The 24,275-nt window shown below is 44.1% G+C and overlaps 1 protein-coding gene across 1 annotated transcript in view; it reads left to right on the top strand.

Annotated features, from left to right (window-relative positions):
• Positions 1-24,275, top strand: part of LOC138503894 (mucin-5B-like) — a 1,431,798-nt gene that overhangs the window by 1,044,224 nt on the left and 363,299 nt on the right. The window contains exon 25 of the mRNA XM_069623965.1: positions 4,154-4,307. Within this exon, the coding sequence (XP_069480066.1) occupies positions 4,154-4,307 (154 nt within the window). The remainder of the gene's footprint in view (positions 1-4,153; positions 4,308-24,275) is intronic.

Genomic DNA, 24,275 nt, shown 5'->3' with positions numbered 1-24,275 from the left:
ACTTCATATAAGCTTTAGATCCACATGAACACATGATAACTGCTGTCCCAATGTTCATTCCTACTGCATCAAAGATACAACGGCAGTTCTGATTCTCTCCAACTCTACTTGTGCCATTGTTTCTGAAGCACAGCTTTGCACTTTACAAAGGCACTATCTGCAAGTATACTCCTCTGTCTTCGACCCAGGTCAGTAGTTTAGCAAGTCTCGGCCATAATGGCTTGCACAGCACTTTCCAAATAGTTGATTCAGGACGATCAACTATCATCCAGGCTCTGCAGATAACCATTCCTTCTTCCCAGCCATCTGGTGATACCACTGATCCCCAAATCTGCATCTGGTCTCTGTTCTTCCAAATTCAAATGTGTTCTGCAGATTTTCCTGGACTCTCAAGTCTTCTGTTTACTTCCCAACTGATTCCTGCTCCTTACAATCCAGGCTCTTTGCATCTACTCACATGATTCTTCGTATGATCTTTTAGCTTTGTCTTTGTATCTTGGACATAGTCATCTTCATCTGGATCTGTCCACTTAGTTGCCCATTTGAGATAAGCATCTCAGCCCATGAACTGGCCTCTTGTACGACAGAATGTTATGTGTGATAGACAATGTGCTGTCTGGATGTTTATTTCAATAGCTATGAAGATCTTAGACTTCCCCATGCTATAAGGTACGAGAGCACATGCAAAGCATCCCTCCTTTGATGTTCTCCTTCCCACTCCTTTCATATGCTGATATCATATGTTATTGCCCAAATGTGCAGTGCTATCCAGGTAATCATTCAGCTCATTATCATCCTCCCTAGCACTTCTCTTAGGTCTCATTCTTTTCTTATGACAGTCTATAATTATCTCATGAAACATGTCAGCATAACTCTTCCTTATTGGACATTTGTCAGTGGTCTGGGTGCTTTTACATGTGCTACCTGTGTAGGTTCACTCCTTTGTCTCTCCCTTCAAGCCTGTTTCTGGTGCTCAAGAACAATCTCCACAACACATTTTTCTAACAACATATGTTGGGTAACATTTGTCATAGACACAGGCAATTTTACACCATCTACTGGAATAGGAGTGCCTACATAGGGTCTTGGCTGCCTTGGAGTTGCCACATTTGTACCCTTCTCTTGTATAGGAGGATACACAGGAGTGTTCTACTTGTGTCTATATAGTAAGCAGTGTGTATCTTCTTCCTCAAAAGTCTCATTCAGTTCTCAGTGTTCTCCCAGAGTATCCGTTCACTTATATTATAATGTTTTTCAATATTTCAGTGAGTGCTGCATTGTTCCTCGGATCTCTTAGGAAGGTTCTGACATCAGTTTGTCTCCTAATAGAATGAGGACATTCCTCAATCAGATAGTAAAACCCCAAACTGACCAGTCTATGCGCATTATCCGGTGATAGGAGAATTTGTGTTTTCCCCACTGAACTCAGGAAGCTGAAAACTTTTGCTCAAAGATAGCTGCAAGAAATCCCCTCACGGTTGGACCATTCTTAGGATCTTGCAAGAACAGATGAACTCTAGTAGTTCTCCTCACAAGCGCAGAGTAAGCGTGCAAAATGAACAGAAAATCTGCAAGAACAATCCGTGAAAAGTTGTCATTGGGCACCATCATAGGCCCCTCCGAAAAAGAAATTCAGCAAGAAAGGAATCAGGGAACTGCTCCCTCTTCCAGTTGTCAAAAAGGAACTCCAAATCGGGCATATCTTTGTTTTTTTAATCAAGGCTTAAACATGCCTCAGTCCAATGTCAACAAACTCCTGTGGCTCAAGAACAAAATAGCTTCCCTTAATTCATTGTTTAGTGACTGAATAGAGTGTCCCGAAATAAGCCACAGTCCAATATATTCTTCATCTTTATTCAACAGATTCTACATCCTTCTTCCTCGTCATAGACCTGGTCTGCACGCGCCGTGGTTCTTCCCTGATGCTTACTTCCTGGGGGTGATGTTGAAGGGGTTCTCCAGCATAGATCTTCACGTCTCCAAGAAATATCTAAGCACGATCCTGCACTATGAAGGGGCCGTTAAAACGCGACTTGTGCCACCTTCTAGTGAAGTTGCGGATTAGGACCACATTTCTGGGGAAAAGTTTGGGAAGACATAGCTCTTTAATTCCGTTTGCTGTAACATCTCCTTCTGTGTTCCGAGTACTAAAAACGTAGCTGCACAGGTGGAGTCTGGGTGTGTACACGGTCCAGCTCGAAAAAGGACATACTACTACAATCATATATCCATATCCATCGCATACTTGGTCCCTCGTCTGGCTTGTATTCATGGTAGGGTCCCCAACTCTTCCCTGGTGATCTGTCTGTCACTGAGATGTGGAAGATGATGCTCGAGGTACGACTGAGACTGGCTACGCCCAATAGTTAGTCTACTCCCAATGGGCCAAGAGAAAGCTATTTCAGTGCCTCCTGCCTGTTCCTGCACCCCCTCAGAGTTTCCAATACCTCCCCTTACCTTCTGAGAGGCTTTGGTACATCATCTGGACTTTCTTAGACGGGAATCGGCTCTGCCTGCTCTTCGGACTTCTCCCCAGGTCAGGATATTCAGAACAGTGTCTCCCAGCACAGCTCAGTTTACTTCCCTCTCCGTCTTGTGCTTTGGTCTGCACTGACAGACCCGATGGAGAACTGCCACAGCAGCTCACCGGCATTCTCTGTGTCTCCCTTCTGCTGGTCCGCCAACATGATTTGAATCTCCTGGGTTGGAGATCTGCTACACCTGCTTCTTCTCACGGTTGCGCTTGACTCTGCTGCTGGGCTTGACACACTTGATAGTCCTTTGTTCCTTTTTATACATTGTATCCAGTTCCTCCCATGTGGATTGTAAAGGTCCTTCATCTCTGTTAGTGGCTTATTCCTCATGCCTCTCTGGGGCCACCTCGTACCAGTATTGACACAGTCCTAGTAAAAATTAATGTCCTACTGTGCATATTTTATTCAAGCAATATAGGTGCACAACCACTGGATGATATAAATAATGTTTGATGAAGCAATTTTTAATATCATTTTGGAAGGTAAATAGAAGGATAATTACTAGACCAAATGAAAAAAGTATGTCAGGGATGTCCTAACATTTGAAAATACTACCTGTCAGCCCAGCTGAGAACTATAATGGGATGGATGAATCGAGTGTCATCCTTGTGTTCATATGAAAGAATCACTTACTGCCACCATTATTTGGACACAACCTGAGTCAAACAATCTTATAGGACTCTTTCTCTTTTGGTTAACCTTATAACAAATTCAATATTTAAAACCTGGGATAGCATGGCACAGCATTTTGGTTTGAACTATTCCCGCTCTCCCCACTTTTCATCATTCCAGATTTTACTCCAGGGATGGATTAGCAGGCATTAGGGGCATGGAATTCTGGGGGCTGCTTTAGAGAGTGTGTGGGGGGGCATGTTTCAGAATGTAAATATTACGTATTTTGCTACTTGTAAAAACATTTTGGGGCGGGGAGAAGGCCACGGAGCAATACCTAAAAATCAGTCATTGGGTGATGAAAAACCTCTAGAAGAGGTGGGACAACTTGGTCACTCCCAGAGTTCTTGATTATCTCACTGAATATAATGTCCAATGGGTGCTTCATATCAAAAAAGTATACACTCCTTGTTTCCCTGATTGCCCTCGAAAAAGAGTGATACAGATTGACGTTGGAAAAAGAAATACATGTTCCTTCTTCTGAAGAGAATCGGGAAGCAGTATGGCAATTGATCACTAAATTCATAATGAGGGTGCACCTACAATGGGCTTGCTACATGCAAACACATATATGTGAGGGCATGCCACAAACTTCCCAACTTTTGCCTTGAAGTGTGCTCAACTGTAGTAAAAGGTGTGGACATAATATCCCCATTGATCCAGGATTAGGTATGAAGGATGTTATAGGGGGTTCTGATTTGGCATCTATGGTCAATATTTGGGGTATATATGTGCAAGCAAAGAAATGTGTATTATCTTTTCATGTTGATCTTTTTATTTTGCTACTTTGTTTTATTGACTCCATCTTAATCTAATAAAGTTGAATAAAAAAAAGGTGAGCTAGTTCTTTGAGGACATTTTTGCCCTACAGGAGTTGAGTGGATTTATCACAAATCTATAACAGATTCATGAAACTCATAACATGGCTTCATCTTTTTTCATTACAGATAGAATACCCATGTATGAATGTCACCTGCTTTGGAAATGGCACGTTAGGGGTAACAATGAAGACATGTACACTCCCGAAAGTCAAAAATTGCTCTATTCCACTGCTTAAAATCTATGATCAAGATGGTTGCTGCTACGACTACAGATGCCCAGGTATGATGCCACTGGTTATTGTACATACATTCAACACAAGTCAAATGATTGCTCACAACTGGAATAAAATATACTTACATGCCCAGGTAGACTCTTTCTGTATGATATATCAATTTCTAAACATTCCGGATTAGAGTATTTTGTATAATGTATGTCAAAGAACAAACCACTTACCAGATGTGTGCAGCAGGATTTGAGAGTTTTAGAAAAGTGTACAGGTTAGGACTGGGGGGCAGATTACAGAATCCTTTAATGGGCTCAAGTGCAATTTGCACCAGGGCAAAAAGTGCACTTGTGCAAAAAAAGTATTCTTTCAAAGCATGTTTATACCAAGCAATATGTTCCCTAGTCCTAGCACTAGGGTGGAATTTACCCTGGTGCAAAAATACATTGAAAATCTATGTTTCTCACACTAGAGTAATTTGTGCTCTAGTGCTAATTGTAGCTGCACCAATGCAATGCAAACTTTCTGTGATATTTCCCCAGTAGTCAGATAAAATTAAGATATACTGGATGAAAGAGAAAGACATACCAACTGCATTGTGGTAAGAATGCAGGATGAGATGTTGCATGGGGCTTTGTTATGCAAGGCATTGTGTAGTAGACCAAATCTGACTGGGTGAAGTACAGAAAGCCACTTATGGGGCCTAGGATGAAGGGGTAATATGGGTCATCATTCAGAGGATTGAGGAGAAAGTTGAGATGAGTAGTCTGGGGAGATTCACAGGGTGCCTTGCAAGAGACCATTATGATGTTGTCTGGCATAATGGAGTCTGTAGTAGAACACAGCTCAGGCAACAATTGCACAATAAGATGTATGAATAATGGGCAGGTCTGGACTGCTTAATAGATTTTGTTAAAATGCAGATGTTAGGGGGCGTGGCTTGGAGCCAAGAGGTATGGCAGCCTAGTTTGTATGCTCCGCTCCGGTGGGGATTAGAAATTCTTTTTCCTCTTTACTCACCTGATTTATGGCCTCCTTTCAAGTCGTGGATGCCTCGCTAAACTATCCAGGAGCCTGAATTGGCTTTAATTGCTGCGTCGCGGCCACTCAGCAACAAAAGAAAACATCCAGCAGCAAGGGCCCAAGCCGCGTCATCCAGTTGGAGGCGCAGTAACACTTCCAGCCAGCTGTGCGGCCGCAGTGTTTTGGCGACCCACTCTTTTGAAAGGTAACGCCTTTCTCAAACAATACAGACACTAATGTTAAAATAGCATATGCAGCAAGGAGATTTCTTATCTTTGAATGACTTTGGGGCTTTCTTACCATATATTATTGGATTACTTGTTCTTGACAAAAACCTACATACAAACTGCTTTTTATTCTATATTGCAATCTGCATCTCCCTTCTCCTACCTAATAATAAATCCTCTGAGCTACATTTGGCTCTCTATTTAATACCTCATGCATTTCGGGAAAATTAAATGCTAATTAAAATGTGAGGAAGTCAATACAACATAGATAGATTAGGTAGTGAAAAAGAAGTAGAGAGAAAGGCAAAGAAGAAAGAAAAGAGAAGAAGAAGCAAAGTAATAGGAGAAAAGGAAGGAAGAGGAAAGAAGAGAAACAAAATATCATAAATATTAGTTTGGAAGCAGAAAGTGAGATAGTTTAAGAGAAAGGAAGGAAAGAAAGAAAGAAAGAAAGAAAGAAAGAAAGAAAGAAAGAAAGAAAGAAAGAAAGAAAGAAAGAAAGAAAGAAAGAAAGAAAGAAAGAAAGAAAGAGAAAGTACTCAAAAAGAAAAGTTCCGGAAGGCAGTAAATAACAGAGAATATATAAAGTAAAAGAAATTTAAAATATCACTATATAACATATGTTCTCTGCTAGCACTATGGCCTCCAAGAAGATTGAGAATAAAGAAATCCCCTCATCATCCCCTACCACTCACAAAAGGCAAAAGAGCGAGTCTCCTACACCTAAAGAAGATATAACTTACCCTGTAATGCAAACTATTTAATCAGAAACAAGAGCCCTCAGGCCCCTCATGGAAGACACCAACACTTAGCTACAGCAATTGGACAACACATTGAACATCTTTGATGCCAGAATGAATGATGTGGAGAGAAGGGTTGGAAACGCAGAAGATATAACTAATAAAGTTCTCAACCTAGAAACCACGGTTGCCACTCTAAAACAACAGGCTGGAAACCTTGAAAATAGGAACAGGAGAAATAATCTTCGTATTATTAGCCTTCCAGAGGAAATTACAAAAAGGATAACCCTATCGCCTTTGTTCTAGAGATCTTGCTTTGGACCCTAAACCTACCAACTTCTGTACAACTTAACATACAAAGAGCGCATCGGATAGGACCTATCAGAGCATCCCGAAGCTCACATGATTCACCAAGCACCCACATATTTGCTCTCCTAGATTTCACCCATGTAACTCTCATCATGGCTGGGGTTAAAGAAATCAAACTTCTGACCTGGGAAGGAAAAAAAGTTTTCATCACTCAAGATGTATCCAAAGAAACTGCGGCAAGAAGGAAAGAGCTCCTAACTTTCAGTACCAGCCGTCAAACAACTAAATGCAAGATATAGCATTATCCATCCTGCCACCTTAAAAGTCACATTGAATGGTTATACCTCAACTTTCCAAAACATAGGGGACTTAAGACAATGTGTCCAATCCCATAAATGAATCAACATGGATATGTCAAATCCTATCACATGAAAGTTAATTATTCCTCAACCAAGCGCATTGCTTTATTTTTTAATTCTGCATCGGAGTGGAGTATGGGTGAGCCTATTTCTTTTTTCCGGCTCCCCTCCACCCCATTGTCTTATTGTTAGACATGGATTGGTGTGGCCGGTTCCTTTTCGCCAATGTTCTGTTGATTATTTTGGACTACAACTCTTGTTTACCAATTTTTATGTCTTCACTGTTTGTCCCACCCTTTTTCTTCTGTCCTTTCCTATTCATGTGGTCCTTTGCTTGGTTGGGTACCTGTTTGTTTCGACTAACTAACAGTATGCTATGCCTTAAAGTTACCTTGCTATTCATATTGCAGGTTATGCTAAGGTATATTTATCCCTTTTTACTGTGATTGATGCCTCTGAATATTGTATCCTTAATGTTAAAGGATTGCATAATCCCATTAAGTGACAAAATGTACTATCACACCTCAATAGATTAAAGCCCTCTGTAGCTTTCTTACTAGAATCACATATCTCCACCGATGAAGCAGCAAAACTCAAGTAACATTGGGTGGGTCAGGTTTTTTTCTAGTGCTGCTAATGGGGAAAGAATGGCTTAATTACACTCATTAATAAAAACCTTAAATGTAAAATCGTATCTACGGAATCTGATCAGTTAGGAAGATGGGTTATCCTTAAGTTATTAATACAATCTACAACGTATACAATTCTTAACGTATACAGACCTACCTCTATAGATCCCTCTTTCTGAAAACAACTTAGAAATCATATACTACTCTGTAACCCCCTTAATTTAATAGTTTGTGGTGATTTTAATCAGGTTGTAGACCCTTTTTTAGACAGGAAATCAGAAGTGCGGTACACTAACACTTCGCCCCATACTCAATTTATTAACTTCATATCTGAAACAGGTCTCACTGACGCTTGGCGTATATTACATCCCACCAATTTAGAATTAACCTTCTAGTCTACACCCCATAACTCTTTTTCACGGCTTGATTATATCTTTATCCCCAATTCAATGCTCAGCCTCTTACTTGAGGCCCAGATAGAACCCATCACAATATCTGAACACGCTCCAGTGCATATTCAAATTACTACCCCAATGACCTCTCATAACTTGTGCAGATGGAGATTTAATACAAATCTATTAAGCAATGCATCTTTTACACAATTCCTTATACAGCAACATAACAACATCTTCTCTGAAAATAAAGATCAAGATTCCTCTATTCCCAATAATTGGGACTGCTATAAAGTGGTCCTTAGAGGTCAAATTATTTCTTTTGTAGCTAACAAAAAGAAAAAACTCAAATTTGAATCTGAATCTATCCTAAAACAACTTAAACCCCTAGAAATTCAGTTTGCTTGCACCAATTCTCATGTAATCCTTAGGGACATATTGAAACTTAGATTTCAGTACAATAAAAAAATTACACAATATTCATGCTCCAATTTGCTTAAATACAAAGCCAAAATATATCATCTGCTAATAAGACTAGTAAATCACTGGCTTCTTACCTTAAACTTAAGAAAGAGAAAACAAAAATTGTTGTTATTAAAGATCATCTGAGAAATAAAAGATTTTCTGATAAAGAAATTATGCAGACCTTTCAGAAATGTTATTCCAACCTATATACCTCCAAAGCCCCCCTAATAATCCTGCAATTAATAACTTCTTAAATAATATATCGTGTGATTCATATCTTCAAACTGACCTCTCCTCCCTTAATGTTCCAATAATGTCCCAAGAAATTCATTTAGCTATTAATAAACCTAAAAAAGGCAAATCCCCTGGAGCAGATGGCTTTCCTATTGATTTTATAGCACACTTTTCAAACCTTCTGGTGCCTAAGTTTAATAAACTTTACTCTCATTTTATTTCTAATAATACAGCCCAAGATTAATTTTCAGAAGCAATGTTAATAGTTTTTCCAAAACTAAATAAATATCCCGAACTTTCCCAAAACTATCGTCCAATTTCCCTTATAAATTCAGACTGTAAAATATATGCAAAAATTCTCGCCAACAGACTTATTCCATTCCTACCTAATCTTCTTAAGCAAAACCAAGACCAAGACCGAGTATCCTCCTCCCATATCAGACTCTTTTTAGACATCATTGACATCTTAAACATATCAAATGACCCCTCTGTAGCAATAGCTCTCAATGCTAAAAAAGCTTTTGATAGAGTTGAATGGGACTTTATTTTCCGAGTGCTTAAATGGCATGGCTTTGGTCCCCCTTTTTCATAATTCAGATTCTACATTCCAACCCAAAAGGGCAGTCTTTGTAAATGGTCAATTATCCTCTTTTTTCCCTTTATCTATAGGAACACGTCAAGGCTGCCCACTATCCCCTATTCTCTTTATTCTGGCTTTAGGGACTTTTCTTGAATCCACAAGATAAAATGATAACATTTCAGGTTTATCATTTGACAATTTGCATATCAAAACAGCGACTTATGCCAATGATGTACTTCTATTCTTAAACACCCCTAAACAAAGTCCCCAACACTTACTTAATAAAATATCTACATTTTCAGAGGTGTCAGGCTACAAACTTAATACCAACAAATTGGAAATCCATCCACTTAATATATTTGTTTGTTTGTTTGTTTATTTATTTGTATGGCGCTCCAAACCCGGAGGTAGAAGGGCGCTTAAGAATATGGTTACAGTGTGCATACTTCGTACAGGTTTATAATATATACATATATATACAGTGGTTAATAAACAGAACATATGCAGTGCGTACAATATACAATTTTCAGAATAAATACAGTGTTTAAGCCAGTATCCGCACGGGGCTAGAGTTAGTGGTGTTATTCTTTGTTTAGCAGCCATCTGATTACCTGCTTCCTAAAGATCTGGAAGGATTCGACAGTTTTGATGTTAAGCGGTAGGGAGTTCCAGAGTTGGGGGGCCAGCACTGTGAAGCTTACCCCTCCCGCTCTTTTTAAGTGGAACCTGGGCACTAGTAGGCAAAGAGTGTTGGAGGATCTGGTGAGTCTGGTGGCAGGTTTCAGGGTGAGTTTATTAGCTAGATAAGGTGGTGCTAGGTGATTGAGGGCTTTGTACGTGAGGCAGATGATTTTTAGATCAATTTTTTGGCGTATGGAGAGCCAATTGCAGGCTTTCCTAGTGGCAGAGATATGCTCTTGTCTGGGAATGTTGAGGGCTGCGCGTAAGGCGTTATTTTGTATTACCTGCAATTTATTGAGTACGGATTGATTAGCACCTAGGTACAGGCTGTTACAGTAATCCAGTTTGGATTGTATTAGGGCCCTGGCAAGGGTGAGGCAGCTGTTGGGTGATAGGAAGGGTCTGCTGGCCCTAATGAGCTTTCCGGTATAGGCAGCGGCTGAGGCGATCATATTGGTGTGTTTGCTGAGGTTGGAGTTGGCATCTAGATAGAAACCCAGGGTTTTTACGCTTTTGGCTATGGGAATGGGATGACCATCGATGGTGATGTTATTATAGCAAGGGTCAAGTTTAGTTAGAGTGTTGGGGGAGCCGACAATTAGGAGCTCTGTTTTCTCATCATTCAGGCAGAGACCATGGGAGGCCATCCATGCCTGAATGATGGAGAATATTTTGTTGATCCGGGCGGAGTCTTCTTGGTAATTACCAGAGATAGTGAGGAGTATCTGGGTGTCATCTGCGTAGTTAGTGTAGGTGACACCCAGATGATCCAGTTGGTCAAATAGAGGCTTTGTAAATATGTTATACAAAGTGGGGGATACACAGGAACCTTGTGGGACCCCGCATGTGATGGGGGTGGGGTCTGCTGCAGCTGTGGTGGAAAAGACTCGTATGGTTCTGTTAGCCAGGAAGGATTGTATCCATGTGATGGCAGGGGAGGAGAAGTGGGCTGCGGTGGCAAGGTGATTACAGAGGACCTCATGGCTGACCAGGTCAAAGGCCGCTGAGAGGTCTAGGAGGAGTAGGATAGCGGCATTGCCTTTGTCTTTAATTTCATCAATCTGGCTTTTGAGATCAACAAGGGCGGTTTCAGTTCCGTGTTGAGGTCTGAAGCCAGATTGACGTATTCCTAGCAGTTGGTTGGATTCTAGGTATTCCTGAATTTGGATGTAGGCGACTCTGTCCAGGATTTTCAGTAGGAAGGGGACTGTGGTGATGGGCCTGTAGTTTGTGGGTGTGGCCGGGTCGAGGGATTGTTTTTTCAGGAGGGGGAGAACCCATGATTGTTTTAAGTTGCTGGGGATGGAGCTACTGGTGAAGGATAGGTTAATGAGTTTGGTGATGAAGGGGACGAGCTCTCTGGCTGCATCTTTTATGATTTGAGCCGGGCAGCTGTCTCCTTTACAGTTAGAGGGTTTCAGGGATGTGATGATTTTTTGAACTTCCGGTATGGTGACTTTTTTGAACGAGAAGCCTGCGCTAGTGTAGACAGGTGAGGGTAGGCTAAGGTTGGTGACATTGTTGTTGAGTTGTTGCCGTTTGTTTTCGATTTTAGTTTGGAGTCCTAAAATTTTATTGATGAGGGCGTTCTGGATGTTGGTGCACCAGGGTTTGTCTTTCGGGCAGGTTTCCGGGGGCGAAGTAGGGTTTTCTAGTTCCTTCAGAATTTTGAATAATTCTTTAGTGGAGGATCCTGCCTGAGTGATCCTGGTGTTGTAATTATCTTTTTTGGTCTGGATTATCTCGCTTTTGTAAAGTGAGGATAAGTTAGTGAGGTTGGATTTGTTTACTGCAGTGGGGTTAGTCTTCCAGGTGAGGTGAGCCTTAGCTTTCTTTTTTCTAAGTAGTTTGAGCTCAGGGGTGTACCATGAGTGTAGATGAGCTTTGGGTTTAGCTTTGCGTATTTTCAAGGGGGCAACGGTGTCCATTGCTTTGGCCATGGAGTCATTGAAGGTGTCAATCAGCAGGTTTAAGTCAGCGTTAGCTGGGAGGGCATTGAGGGTAGGTAAGACCAGTGGTAGTAGGGCTTCAGCAGTGATGTTGCGTTTGTTCCTGGTGGGGTATGCTGGTGCCATGGGGTGCTTATTGGGCAGTACCTGATTGGTGTTAACCTCAAGGGGAATCATGTGGTGATCGGTCCATGCCAGAGGTTGGGGGTCTTTGCAGGTAGTGTTGCAATTGTGGGTTGCAACCCAATCAAGGGTTCTGCCTTTTTGGTGGGTAGGGAGTACAATGAGTTGAGTGAGACCGTGATCGGTTAGGGCATTGGCCAGGGAAGCAGCGGGTGCGTCGTTTGGGTCTTGGTAGCCGAGGTTGAAGTCTCCGAGGATCATGAATTGTGCTGTTGGTTTGGAGATTTTGGTGATGAGGGATGTGATGTCTTCTTCGAAGGTCCCAGGGGGACCTGGGGGTCTGTATATGAGGTGGATAGTTATCATGGCTGTGGGGGAGGTTTGTAGTTTGGTTGTGAGTAGCTCGCAGGAGGTGAATGCGACTGTGTCGGTTAGTCTGAGGCCTAGAGCGGATTTGGAAATGATTGCTACGCCTCCACCTCTGGCGTTAGGTCTGTCCGCTCTGAGGATAGTGTATTTGTCTGGGATGGCTAGCGATAAATAAGGTCCGGACGCCTCATGAAGCCAAGTTTCTGTTAGGGCTAAGAAGTCAAGGTCATTGGTAAGGATGATGTCTGCAATTTCTGTGGGGTGGGCAGCCAGGGATCTCACGTTGAGAAGGGCGCCTTTTAGTGGGGGAGGAGTGGGATTGCTTGGTGCAATGTGCTTTGTATTAGTTTTGGTGTAAGGTCTGGAGTAAGGTTTAGAGTTTGTGGTGGGGAGCCTGGAGCCTAATCTTTCGTTGCGGGTTGTGATGTTGGGAATAAGGGAGAGGGGAGTTGGTCCGGGCGGCTTAAAGCGGGTGAGAGGTTTGGTGATCGATTTGGTTTTGTTAGACTTAGCAGTGGGACTGTGGTGGCTGTTGGTGGGTAGGCCATGGGTGGCGATGGATGTGGAGGTGAGGGGGTGGTGGTAAGTGGAGGGGAAAGGGGGTGTGGAGGGTAGGAACGGAGTGGGGCAGGGGATGGGGTGGTGTCTGGGGCACCCTAGTTTAGCCAGGCCGTCCTGAAGGGCTATGTAGCTATTGTTGCTGCAAGGTACATTGTCCTGTATTAAGCAGAAAGGGAACATGGTTAGGGCGAGCCAGAAGAACATGGTCTGTGGAAAGCGATGGAGTCTGGTGGCGCTGGAGGGGAGCAGGTCAGACTAAGATAGATGGTGGCTGGTTGGAATCGGGTAGAATCGGTCAGGTACAGGCTGTGCACTATAGTATCTAGGTTGGATACAACTAGTTGTAAGGTTGGAGCATACAACAGGGCACCTAGATGTGACAATTCCTGACATTGATTAAAATGCATATATCAGAGGGTCTGTTAGCGACCATAGGGCACAACTCAGTTCTGGTGGTCTGTGTATGTCTGCATTGCATCACAGTATGGTTTGAGAGAGGTGTGCAGTTGTGAGCAGTGTGTGCGGAGGATTAGTTCTGAGTACAATTGTCATAGTGGTTGGGCAGCTGCAGTGACTAAGGCAGTGACCATAAGGCACAACACATTCTAAATGTGGACAGTTATTGACCATAAGGCACAACACAGTCTGAATGTGGTCTGCTAGGGACCATAAGGCACAACACAATCTGAAAGTGGACAGTTATTGACCATAAGGCACAACACAGTCTAAAAGTGGACAGTTATTGACTTGCTTGTTGCTTCATCATCTGATATGTACAACCCGGTGAAATGACAGTCTCTGTTACATTGTATACGAAATTCTCCACTGCTGTCTTCTCTGGATCGCCTCTTAACTGTGTAATTTGTCATCCAGTGAATTACCCGCTGCAGCTTTCATTGCTCTCCTTTGTTGAGCTACATATATTTGTTGGGTTGGATCCTGCATATTGTGCACCCCATCTCAAAGTAGTATTTTAGGTATGAAGTGGTGCCCCCTTGGATTCAAATATTTAGGTATCCATATCTCATCCTCCATCAATAGCACTCGTAAACTTAACACAGATAGTATACTAGCTAGAATCAAATAATTAGTTTCCTCCTGGTTCCCTCTATATCTTTCTTGGTGGGGCCGTCTGGAATCAATTAAGATGATGATTTCCATCATTATATTATATCTCCTTTATATGCTGCCCATTCCTCTTTCTCCTTCCTTCTTCAAATCTATAGATTCTTGTCAGACTAAATTCTTATGGGGGAAAAAGAAACACAGAATATCGCTATATAAGCTTAAAAGACCCCGCTCCCAAGGAGGTGGAAGTTTCCCGGATTTCAAAAAATATCATGTTGCCTTTACTACTAAGCAAACACAGTGGTGGTTTTCTCAAGATGAAATATCTCGAGTGCAAAGGTGGGTAGCCCTGGAGAGAGCTATGGCTTCCCCAATGTCCATGGCTGACCTTTACCTTATTAAAGGGAAAAATAAATATATGAAATATTTGTGTTTTCGTTGAACCATTCTTTCTCTTAAGATTTTCATGTTTACATTCATTACAAAGCAATCCTTACTTATATCACCACTCATTTGGTATAATGCCTTTATCAAAATTAAAGGCAAATCCATTTACTGGAAGCTATGGCTCTCTAAGGGTATCACATTTTGTAATCAATTATTTAAATATGGCACATGGTTGTAACTACTTGTTCTTTAATACCCTCAGTATCAAAACTATAAAATGTCGGGGGAATATGCAACCCCTTGGCTTCTTCATCTGCAGCTTCATTCCTGCAAGAGATACAATCTGTTTGCTAGTATGCGCTGCACATTTAGCAACCACTATGGCCACTGGGAGTTGATGTGCCTTAATAAGCCTATCCAATCAGGATGCATGTTGCACTTCAGTGCCGTCTGCGTGGATGCCGCTCCTCCTCTTCCAACTTGCTAACCCTGCCTGTACAATGAGCGATACTAATTTTGCTCCTTGTGCTGACAAGTGAGACGGTAGCCTTGCACTTGCTACAACTTCAAATTCTCCATTTAATGTATGCCTCACTACTGCGGCACCTGAATGACTTTCCCTACTAGTCAAATACATTTTTGAAGAGCTGTCAATAAAGAGAATGTCCCCTCCTGCTACGGCATTCTCCTTCACATGGGGTATATAATCATAAAATTCAACATAATTAGCTCAGTAATGCACATGATTGCCTTCTTCAATCTGTTCAGCTAAAAACGTGGCAGGATTCACTATTTTAAATCTTACAATCATAATCGTTGGGTTAGAAATCATTACTTCATAAACTGAAGCTCTTTGGGATGTTAATGTGCCATTGGGTTTCTCTAAAATAGCAAATAGAGCATGCTCCGCGAAGAGTGTCTCAGAGCAGCCCATGACAATATTTGTAGACGTCTCAATCACGAGCGCAGCAGCAGTCAGACTGTTTGCAACTGAAGTGTCCTCTCATAACTAGTTCTAGAATCTCAATGTAATACACTAATGGTTTGTACCACAATGTAGTTCTCTGCGTAAGCAAAGCTGTCATGACTGTCCAATTTATGTGCGAAAACAAATAAAATTCCTCAGCATCATTGGGAATTCCTAAAACAGGGGCCGTACAAATGGCTTTTTCCAGCCCCATCAAACCCTTCCACCATCTCTTCAGTCCATTCTATTTTATTTTCCTCACTTGTGCCTTCTTTAAAGCTTGCAGAAGTGGACTTGTGTATGCACTGTAATCAAACACTGAGGCTCTAACATAGTTGCATAACCCCAAATACTGTTGCATCTGTTTCACTGTATTTGGTTTTGAGGTTTTCATGATCAACTCGGCTCTCTCAGACATCACTTTCTTTCCTTCATGTGAAATCAACTGACCTATGTATAACACTTCTTCTTGGCAATATTGTAGCTTCTCCTTGTCTACCTCACATCCCTTGTCTGCTAAAATGGTCATCAACTGAATAGAATCTTGTCTGCACTCATCTTCTGTGGTGCTGCAAACTAAAATGTCATCTATGTATTGTATTACTGCACTTTTGAGATCAATATTGCCTAAATCCATCTGTAAAACTCTATTAAAAATCGCTGGGGATATCGAGCTTCCACCGGGATACTATATCATGACCGGATTAGGAACTAGAGGAAACTCAGCATCTACTATCTGGTTAATCAGTCTCAAATCTTGTATAAATATGCACAATCCTCCTTTAGATTTTTTAATAGGATGCACTGCAGTGCTACATGATGATTCTGAAGGCACCACAGTCCCTTGTTTCATCAGTGCTGAAATGGTCTGAAATATACTTCCACCAACTTCTCGAGACATGGGGTACTGTTTTGCTCGAGGTAAAATCACTCTTGGCTTAAGCCTTAATTCACCCTCTCCTATTCCCTTTAAAAAACTATGTCATAAGGGCCTGTGGTCCAAAGGACGCTTGGCACATTTTCCAAGACTTCCATTATAGCCACTTGCTGTGGGACTTCCCTCTTGTCTATCCTTATCCAGTATGTGATGCTCATGAAGAACACCACTTCATCATGTGTTCGGTCTTCCGTGAACATGTCATCATCAGTTATGTCAGCCAATCTGTACCCTTCCTCAAGAGCTTTTACTGTTCTCCATGGACTAGCCTCATAATCTACTCATTCGAGCATTGCCATTTACCTACGTACTATGGCTGTTTCTAATTCTGTAGGGATAGTCTGTCCCCCTGTAACGCTCACCTCGCATCCACAGGGGCACCTCTCGACTGGTCTGGGATGCTTCTGGGTAAACCGCACCTTCCCCGGGGTTCGTTCTGCCCGGAATCAGTTCTAGAAGATAGGAGGTGGATTTTAGCGACATCTCCTTCCCTCGAGGAACCCACCTCCCCGTGTTCTCTTTGTGTTCTCGCCTCAGGACCTCTCTCACCTTGATGTTTGGAATGTTGCGCTCTTCGTCCTGCCGTGCTGGGCAGGGGTGGGTCATTGTTGGCTTGGTCGCCAAGTTACTTCACTGGCGATTGCCCTGGAGTCCAGACCGGCTGCGACTCCACCCTTCAGGTAAGTCTTTTAGAGGTTTTAGAATAATGTCTGTATGGATGAATGCTTCAATAACCTTCTTCTCCTGTCTTGCAGGGGCAGATGGAGCGAGCCAAGGCTGACGGCTGAGTTCGAGAAGGTAAGGATGCGCTGATGTGGCGCATAAAGTGTCCTTGCAAGTGGTCTGACCTGTGCCGTTGTTCTTTTACAGGTCATGGAGGATTCCTGGAAGCGGCAATAGATGGGGACCGAACGCCGAGGAAGATGTTCGAAATGGCAGAGGCCCTCCAGAAGAGCTGAGTAAGTAGCTTCTGATTCTTCTCTCTTTTTTTCCTAGGAGGGTAGCAGGAGGACGATGGTGAAGTCCCCGAAGGCTCTGACTGGATGGAAGAGCTGGAGCTGAACAGGTAAGGATAGCGATGTTCTTGAAGTCTCTCGCCCGTGTGCGCCAGGATGCAGAGCAGGACCCGGTGAAAGTCACACTGCAAGAGCAGACTAAGCCGAAGCACGTGCCTTGGGTGAGTGTGGTTTAAATACCCGGCCGGTATCCTAGGTGCTTTGGGGCAGGCCCCACCCTGATGCTAGACCGCTTGTTGCAGTTCCTCGATGATCCTCGTGGGGGCAGCCATGTTGAGCCATTGTCTATTGGAATTCTTGCTTGCCAAGTGAGCCTGGTGCTAACGCACCAGGATTGCGTCCAAGGCACTCACAACGGACCAAAGTGGGCCTTTCTAGCCTTGTTTGAGTACTGTGGTGGGGGCCATGGTGCCCGAGTCCCATGGTTTGGGGTTAAGGTCGTGACAGCACCCCCGCCGCTATGGCCCCTCTCACAGTGGCCCTCCTGTCTGGTCCTGGCTTGTCAGGGTGTTCCCGATGAAAGCGTTGAAGCAGGCTTGGAGCATGGATGTACTCAATGGGCTCCCATGTTCTGTCCTGTGGACCGTACTGCTTCCAGCCCACCAAATATTAAAGTTTTCACCTCACATATTTATAGTCCAAGATGTCCTTTACTTCGTACTCAGGTTCTCCATGAATAATTACGGGCCCTGGTGGAGTGGTAAACTGAGTTCCCGGCTTCACCGGCTTTGGGAGAGACACATGAAACACCGGGTGTATCCTCATGTGGGCTGGTAACGTCAACCTTACTGCAGCCGAGTTAATGATGGATTCCACAGGGTATGGTCCCAGGAACCGAGGGCAAAATGTCCTTTTACCTTTTATAGGTATTTGCTTTGAGGCTAGCCACACCAGATCCCCTACTTGGTAGTCCAGAGCTTTGGTGCGATGCTGGGCCGCGTATTTTTTCTGGCACACCTTGGCTAGTTGCAGGTGTTCTTGAGCTCTTGTGAAAGCCTGTGCGATGGTCGTGTGGAGGGTTGTGACGGCTGGCATTTCTAGAGTTGTAGGGATGTCCAGCTCCGACATGCGTGGATGTCTTCCATAAACCATAAAGAACGGTGTTTGTCCAGTGCTGCTATGCAATGAGTTATTGTAGGCGTACTCGGCGATCCATAAGATCCTTCCAATCCCCTTCCGCCTGGTCAATCATGCAGCGTAAGTACTGCTCGAGAGTCTGATTCGTTCTCTCCGTTTCACCATCAGTTTGGGGATGGTGGCTAGTGGACAGCGGGATGTCTATTTGGGATAGATAGCAGCACCTTCTCCAGAAGTTGGACACAAACTGAGTTCCTTGATCTGATATCAGAGCCGAAGGGAATCTGTGCAGGCGCACTACGTGCTTGAGGAAGATCCGATCGAGGCCGGAGCCATTAGGCAGGCCCTTAAATGGAAAGAAGTGATCCATTTTGGACAATAGGTCCACAACTACTAGGATGGTGTTGTATCCTTGACAAGAAGGAAGATCAGTAATAAAGTCTAGGGATAGCGTGTGCCATGGGGTTGGCGGAATGTCCAAAGTTTGAAGGAGCACTGCAGGTATTTGTTTGGAGGACTTATTCTGGGCACAGATGCCGCAAGAAGCAATGAATTCAATGACATCCTTACGCCACGTTGGCCACCTGTAACTCCTCTTCACTTTCGCCAAGGTCTTTGCGATTCCCGGTTGTCCTTCTATAAGAGAGTCGTGAAACTCTAAAATTAATTGTTCTTGCAGTTCCTTCACTGGCACGAGCAGCCGATTCCTGTAGTAAGGCAACTGGTCCTTAACACAATAGTGTTCACCTCTGGAACCCCATTCTTGTAATTGCTCTTGAGTTAGCACTTGCCAGACTTCGTATAGGAGCTCGTCCTGGGTCATGATGGTGGTGATGCCTAGGATTCTGTCCCCTGGGATAATGGCCACAGGATCTGGAGGCACATGTGCCATTTCTTGAGTGCCCATGCGAGAGAGGGCATCCGCTTTGCCATTTTTAGCTCCAGGTCGATACGTGATTACATAATCGTACTCCGCAAAAAAAGGGCCCAACGTAGCTGCCGAGACGATTGAGCTTTCGCATCTTTCAAATACTGGAGGTTTCGGTGATCCGTTATCACAGTGATGGTATGTTTGGCTCCCAATAGGTAGTGTCGCCAAGCCTTGAATGCAGACTTAATGGCCAACAGCTCCTTATCTCTGATGGCATAATTGAGCTCTGGCGGCGAGAACTTCCGTGACCAAAAGGCCACTGGATGTAGTTGACCTGTGTGCGGGTCCTTCTGTGATAAGACTGCGCCCATTGCCATACTAGACACATCTGTTTCTACAATATAGGGAAGGTCTGGACGTGGGTGCCGCAAGATTGGGGCGGTGTTAAACTTAACCTTTTGTTCCTTGAAGGCCTTCTCCGCCTCTTCTGTCCAGCAGAAGGTATTGTTGCACTTCTGTAATAATGAAGTAATCGGATGTACAATTTGAGAGAACCCGGGAATAAAGCGGCGGTAAAAGATCACAAAACCCAGCATACTCTGAACACCCTTGATTGAACTTGGTGCTGGCCAGTTGAGGACAACGTCGACCTTGTGAGCATCCATACGTATTCCTTTATGTGAAAGGACAAAACCCAGAAACTCCACTTACGTAATGTGGAACGAGCATTTCTTCAGCTTGGCGTAGAGGTGGTTTTGGCGAAGCTTGGGCACGACTGCCCGTAGATGTCCTATGTGTTCTTGCTCGAATGTTGAGTACACTAGGATGTCATCGATGTACACTAGGGTTCAAACATCAATGAGTTCTCTAAGCACATCATTCATGAAGTATTGGAATGCAGCTGGGGCATTACAAAGGCCGAACGGCATTACTTGATATTCGTATAGGCCGTATTTGATGCAGAATGCCGTTTTCCACTCGTCCCCTTCCTTAATGCGCACTAGATGATAGGCCCCTCTAAGATCCAATTTGGTATAAATATGGGCTTCTTTAACCTGGTCTAGTAATTCTGGGATCAGTGGTAAAGGATAACGGTTTTTAATGGTGATTTGGTTCCAAGCACAGTAGTCGATGCACGTTCTTAAGTCTCCTTCTTTTTTCGGTGTGACCGATGACTTGGATGGGCGAATGAAACCGTTAGCTAGGTATTGCATCAGATATGTCTTCAGGTGTTGGTTTTCTGGTTCTGTGAGCACATAGATACGCCCACACGGAATCCAGGCTCCAGGCAGCATATCGATCTGGCAATCATAGGGTCTGTGAGGTGGCAAGGTATTTGCTTGCTCTTTCTGAAAAACCTCTTGAAAGTCTTGATAGTGCACTGGCAGCGTAGTGACCCCTCCCAGGATACTCACTACGCCCTTACGCTAAGGAGAACTGGCATGCTTCCCTTCCCAGCCTTTTGGTTAGCAAGTGTGTGTGCAGCCATGGGTGAAAACCAATTCACGGGCACACCAGTTGATTCGTGGGTTATGTGCGACTAGCCATGGCATGCCCAGGATCAGCCGAAACTGTGGTGCCTTGATCAGGTCGAAGGTGATGATCTTGCGATGTCCATCCTCATACAAGAGGGTGAGTTCTGTGGTGCATTTGGACACAGGACCCGAGGCAATCTCGGTGCCGTCAACCGTAGTAACCGTCTCGGTGGTTGACTTAGAGCAGAGAGGTAGCCCCATCTTTGCTGCGATGTCCTGATCTATATAGTTCCCCACTGCTCTACTATCCATGTAAGCTTCTGTTGAATGCATGACCGATGGCTGCTGGTGGGTGATTAAGATCACAGGCAGAGCAAAATGGGAGGTCTGTAGTTGAATCTCCTCTCTCGACAATTGGACCCCTACAATTGCCGAGCTTGGCAGTTTTCCGACTCCTCACCGGGGTTCTCTTTGTCTGTAACCCCAACTCACCTTCTGGGCTACTTAACGGGACACTCTTTGAGGAAGTGGCCGGCCTTTCCACAATACAAGCACAACTGCAGCTCTCTTCTTTTCTCCCATTTGGCTTTGGTTAGAGGGGGTCTAACTCCTCCTATTTGCATGGGTTCAATGTCACCTTTGGACCCTCGGAGGGCTTGGTCTTTGGGTCGCACAAATACAGGGCGGGCATCCAGCTTACCACGATCACTTTTTCAATCTTGCAGTCGCTGATCAAGTTGTACCACTAAGCTAATGAACTCAGCACAATTCCGAGGTGGGTCCACTACTTGAGCCAAAACGTCCTTTAGCTCCCTCCCAGACACCAGTAGAAAAGAGTAGTCTGCCAATCCGCTTCTAACACCAATCTATTGAAGGTGGTGATATATGTCAGCAAGTCCTGGTTCCCTTGACGAAGAGACAAAAGTTAATTATCTAAAGCCTGTCCATGGTGGCGTCGGGTGAAGAGCTTTTCCAGCTCCTGAAGAAACCCTCTGAAGTCCTGTAACAGGGGGTCATCCCGTCTGATGAGTGGCACCGACCAATTTGCTGCACTTCCCCTCAGGTAGGATAAGACGAAGGCCACATGCGACGGGTCGGTGGGGAAAGCCCCAGGTCTACACAGAAAATGGAGGCGACACTGTTTCATGAAGGTTACATATCATCGGGGATCTCCCGAGAATCGCTCCAGAGGGGCCAGTGGTACTGTTCTAGGTATGATGATCTGGACTGGATTGCTCACTGGAGTTGGCATTGAGGGAGTGATCCCAGGCAACGGGGCTTGCCCGGCTTGTGATTGAAGAAGTTGCCTGCTAATGTCGTTGTTAGGGAGAATTCTCTTGTAAGGCTAATTTCCCAAACCTAGTGAGTCCCCCAGCAGCTTTGCTGGATTTTTGGGGTTTGTTTTTTTTCTCCTGCTAAGAGTGAGACTCTTTTTGCTCCCACTCTTAGGCATGATTTGAGGTATGTCTCTGACTATTTGTGTGTTTGGGCTATGGGGTCTTTTACTCCATAGGGTATCATCTGTTTTTTGTGTATGTTACACAGCACCCTAAATGCAGTAACACAGGGGTGTCATAGTGACCCCCAAACATAGACTCCATACCCTGGGACTGACTACTGTCTCCCAGTGCATGTAAAGTCACCATTGACTTTACTAGTCCTAAATTGTGAACAGAACCAGTACAAACCATCATATTGTGGAAGTACTGGAAGGGGTTAATTATATTGCCCCTGGGTCTGTTTTCAAGGGGGCACTGTCCAGTCCCCCCTCGTCGAGTTTCTGGCTGGTGGCAGTGGTTACCACGCAAAATATTCCACCGGCATATTTAAAGGCAACACTTTTTGGTGCAATGTTAAAGATACTGCCGGTTGATTTATTTAATATTAAATCCACGGTTGGGTCTTTTTGCCAGAACTCTTTTCTAAAATGGTGTTTGTGTCCGTCTCTGTAACTCTGACCAAGGTCGAGCCCTTTGTTCCACTTTTGGGCGGGCTTCTCCACAGAAGCCCTCCAAATGGTGCCACTCTGCCTGGGTTCCACAGGATGGGTGGGGAGGGAATTGGCACCCTGGACTGTGTTGCCTTAGCAACTCAAGTCGCACTCTGTTCTGATTGGGCCAGTGGTGAGCCATCCGGCTCACCACTTAGCATGTTTGAGTGACAGCTACGCTGTTGAATGGGGTTTTTTTCTGCATAAAAGCAGGGCCTTTGGGACTGGAACTTCAGAAGTCGCAACAGGACTTAAGAATCCGAAGAGGGAAGAAGCTGAGTCATCTGCAATGACACCACCACCGGTGGAGCCCTGCTGCAACAAACTCACCACTTTACCAACGACAAGAGAAGATCATCTGCTGGACGAGTCTTCTTCCTCTGTGCTTGTGGGACCCACCAGTTCGCCCCTTTCACCTTCCAAAGACGTCACTTGGTTGAATGGCCCGTGCCAAGCACCACGGTGGCCGGATAGCCAAGTTTCACCACTTTGGCCGCAAATAAAAGGAACGCACCTTTTATCAACAAACTCCACGGCTGGTTTTATCCCTGTGCAGTGCAATGACTCCACGTTTCCTCCTCGACGAGATCCTCTCTTCCCCTGGTCGAAACAACAAACTGCAACCACTGCCAGGAACAACTGCCACCGCTGGAGCTTCCTCTCTAAGGTACTGTGTCCTGCCTGGCCTCCCTTTCTTCGGTTTGCGCAAGGTGACCCTTAAATCCTTGGCTTTCCAACTGGGTTGGCCCGAGACCTTCTAACTTTACCTTCTTGAATCGCCCCAACCTCTTCTGAACATTCTGCAAAGACTTTTAGTGCATTTTAAACCATGTGATCCTGGGCACATTTCGCTTTGCTCCATTTAAAGTGGGCCTGGCCTATGAACTTTGGCTCTACAGTATATACTGCCTTTATTCCCTTGCTGGGAACTCCTAAAAGTGTTGGGACCTGTTTTATTTCTATGCTCTGCCTTTTTCTCTCCCTTTAACCTAACTATTGGAGTGCCATTTAGGTTACGTGCTCACATCTGTTTTAACAAATAGTGGTGTTTTAACTCTGACTTGTCTAATAGTTATCAAAGGAGGTGTGTATACTTTAACTGACTGTGTTTTAACTTGCTTTTGATTTAGAGTGCTATTATATTGCCTAAAGTGTATTTTAAATAAATAATTATATACTTTTTATACAAAGCTCTGGTCAGTGTTTGTTTGCTCTACTGTGTTTTTAGCCCTATTGTGTATACTATATATACTGCCTTACTCTTCTTGAGAGAAGTCTGACTGCTCAGCCACAGCTAGCAGGTAAATCTGGGTGGTTCAGACTGCTACCAATTGGGTTTACTGCTTACTCCCGTAGTCTTAATCTTTTTGCAGTGTCCCCCAAGGGAACTGCACAGGATTCTGCCTAACAGTCGTCCATTCTTTCATTGGTCACAATTAGTTCTCTCCCCAAGGCGTTAGTTTCCTGCCCCAATGAGTGAACCTCTGCACGCAATGCCCCCTCAACTGGGCCAACTGATCAGTTTCTGAGGTTTCCATACCGGTCGTCCTGGTGGATTATTAAGTACGGCTTCACGTTCTATAACGCTCACCTTG

The sequence above is a fragment of the Ambystoma mexicanum genome, chromosome 11 (genome assembly GCF_040938575.1).
Source record: "Ambystoma mexicanum isolate Mex_15411 chromosome 11, UKY_AmexF1_1, whole genome shotgun sequence".
In the NCBI taxonomy this organism is placed as follows: Eukaryota; Metazoa; Chordata; class Amphibia; order Caudata; family Ambystomatidae; genus Ambystoma; species Ambystoma mexicanum.
The sequence above is the reverse complement of the archived record's forward strand: the minus strand, read 5'-3'. Positions and strand labels throughout refer to the sequence as shown.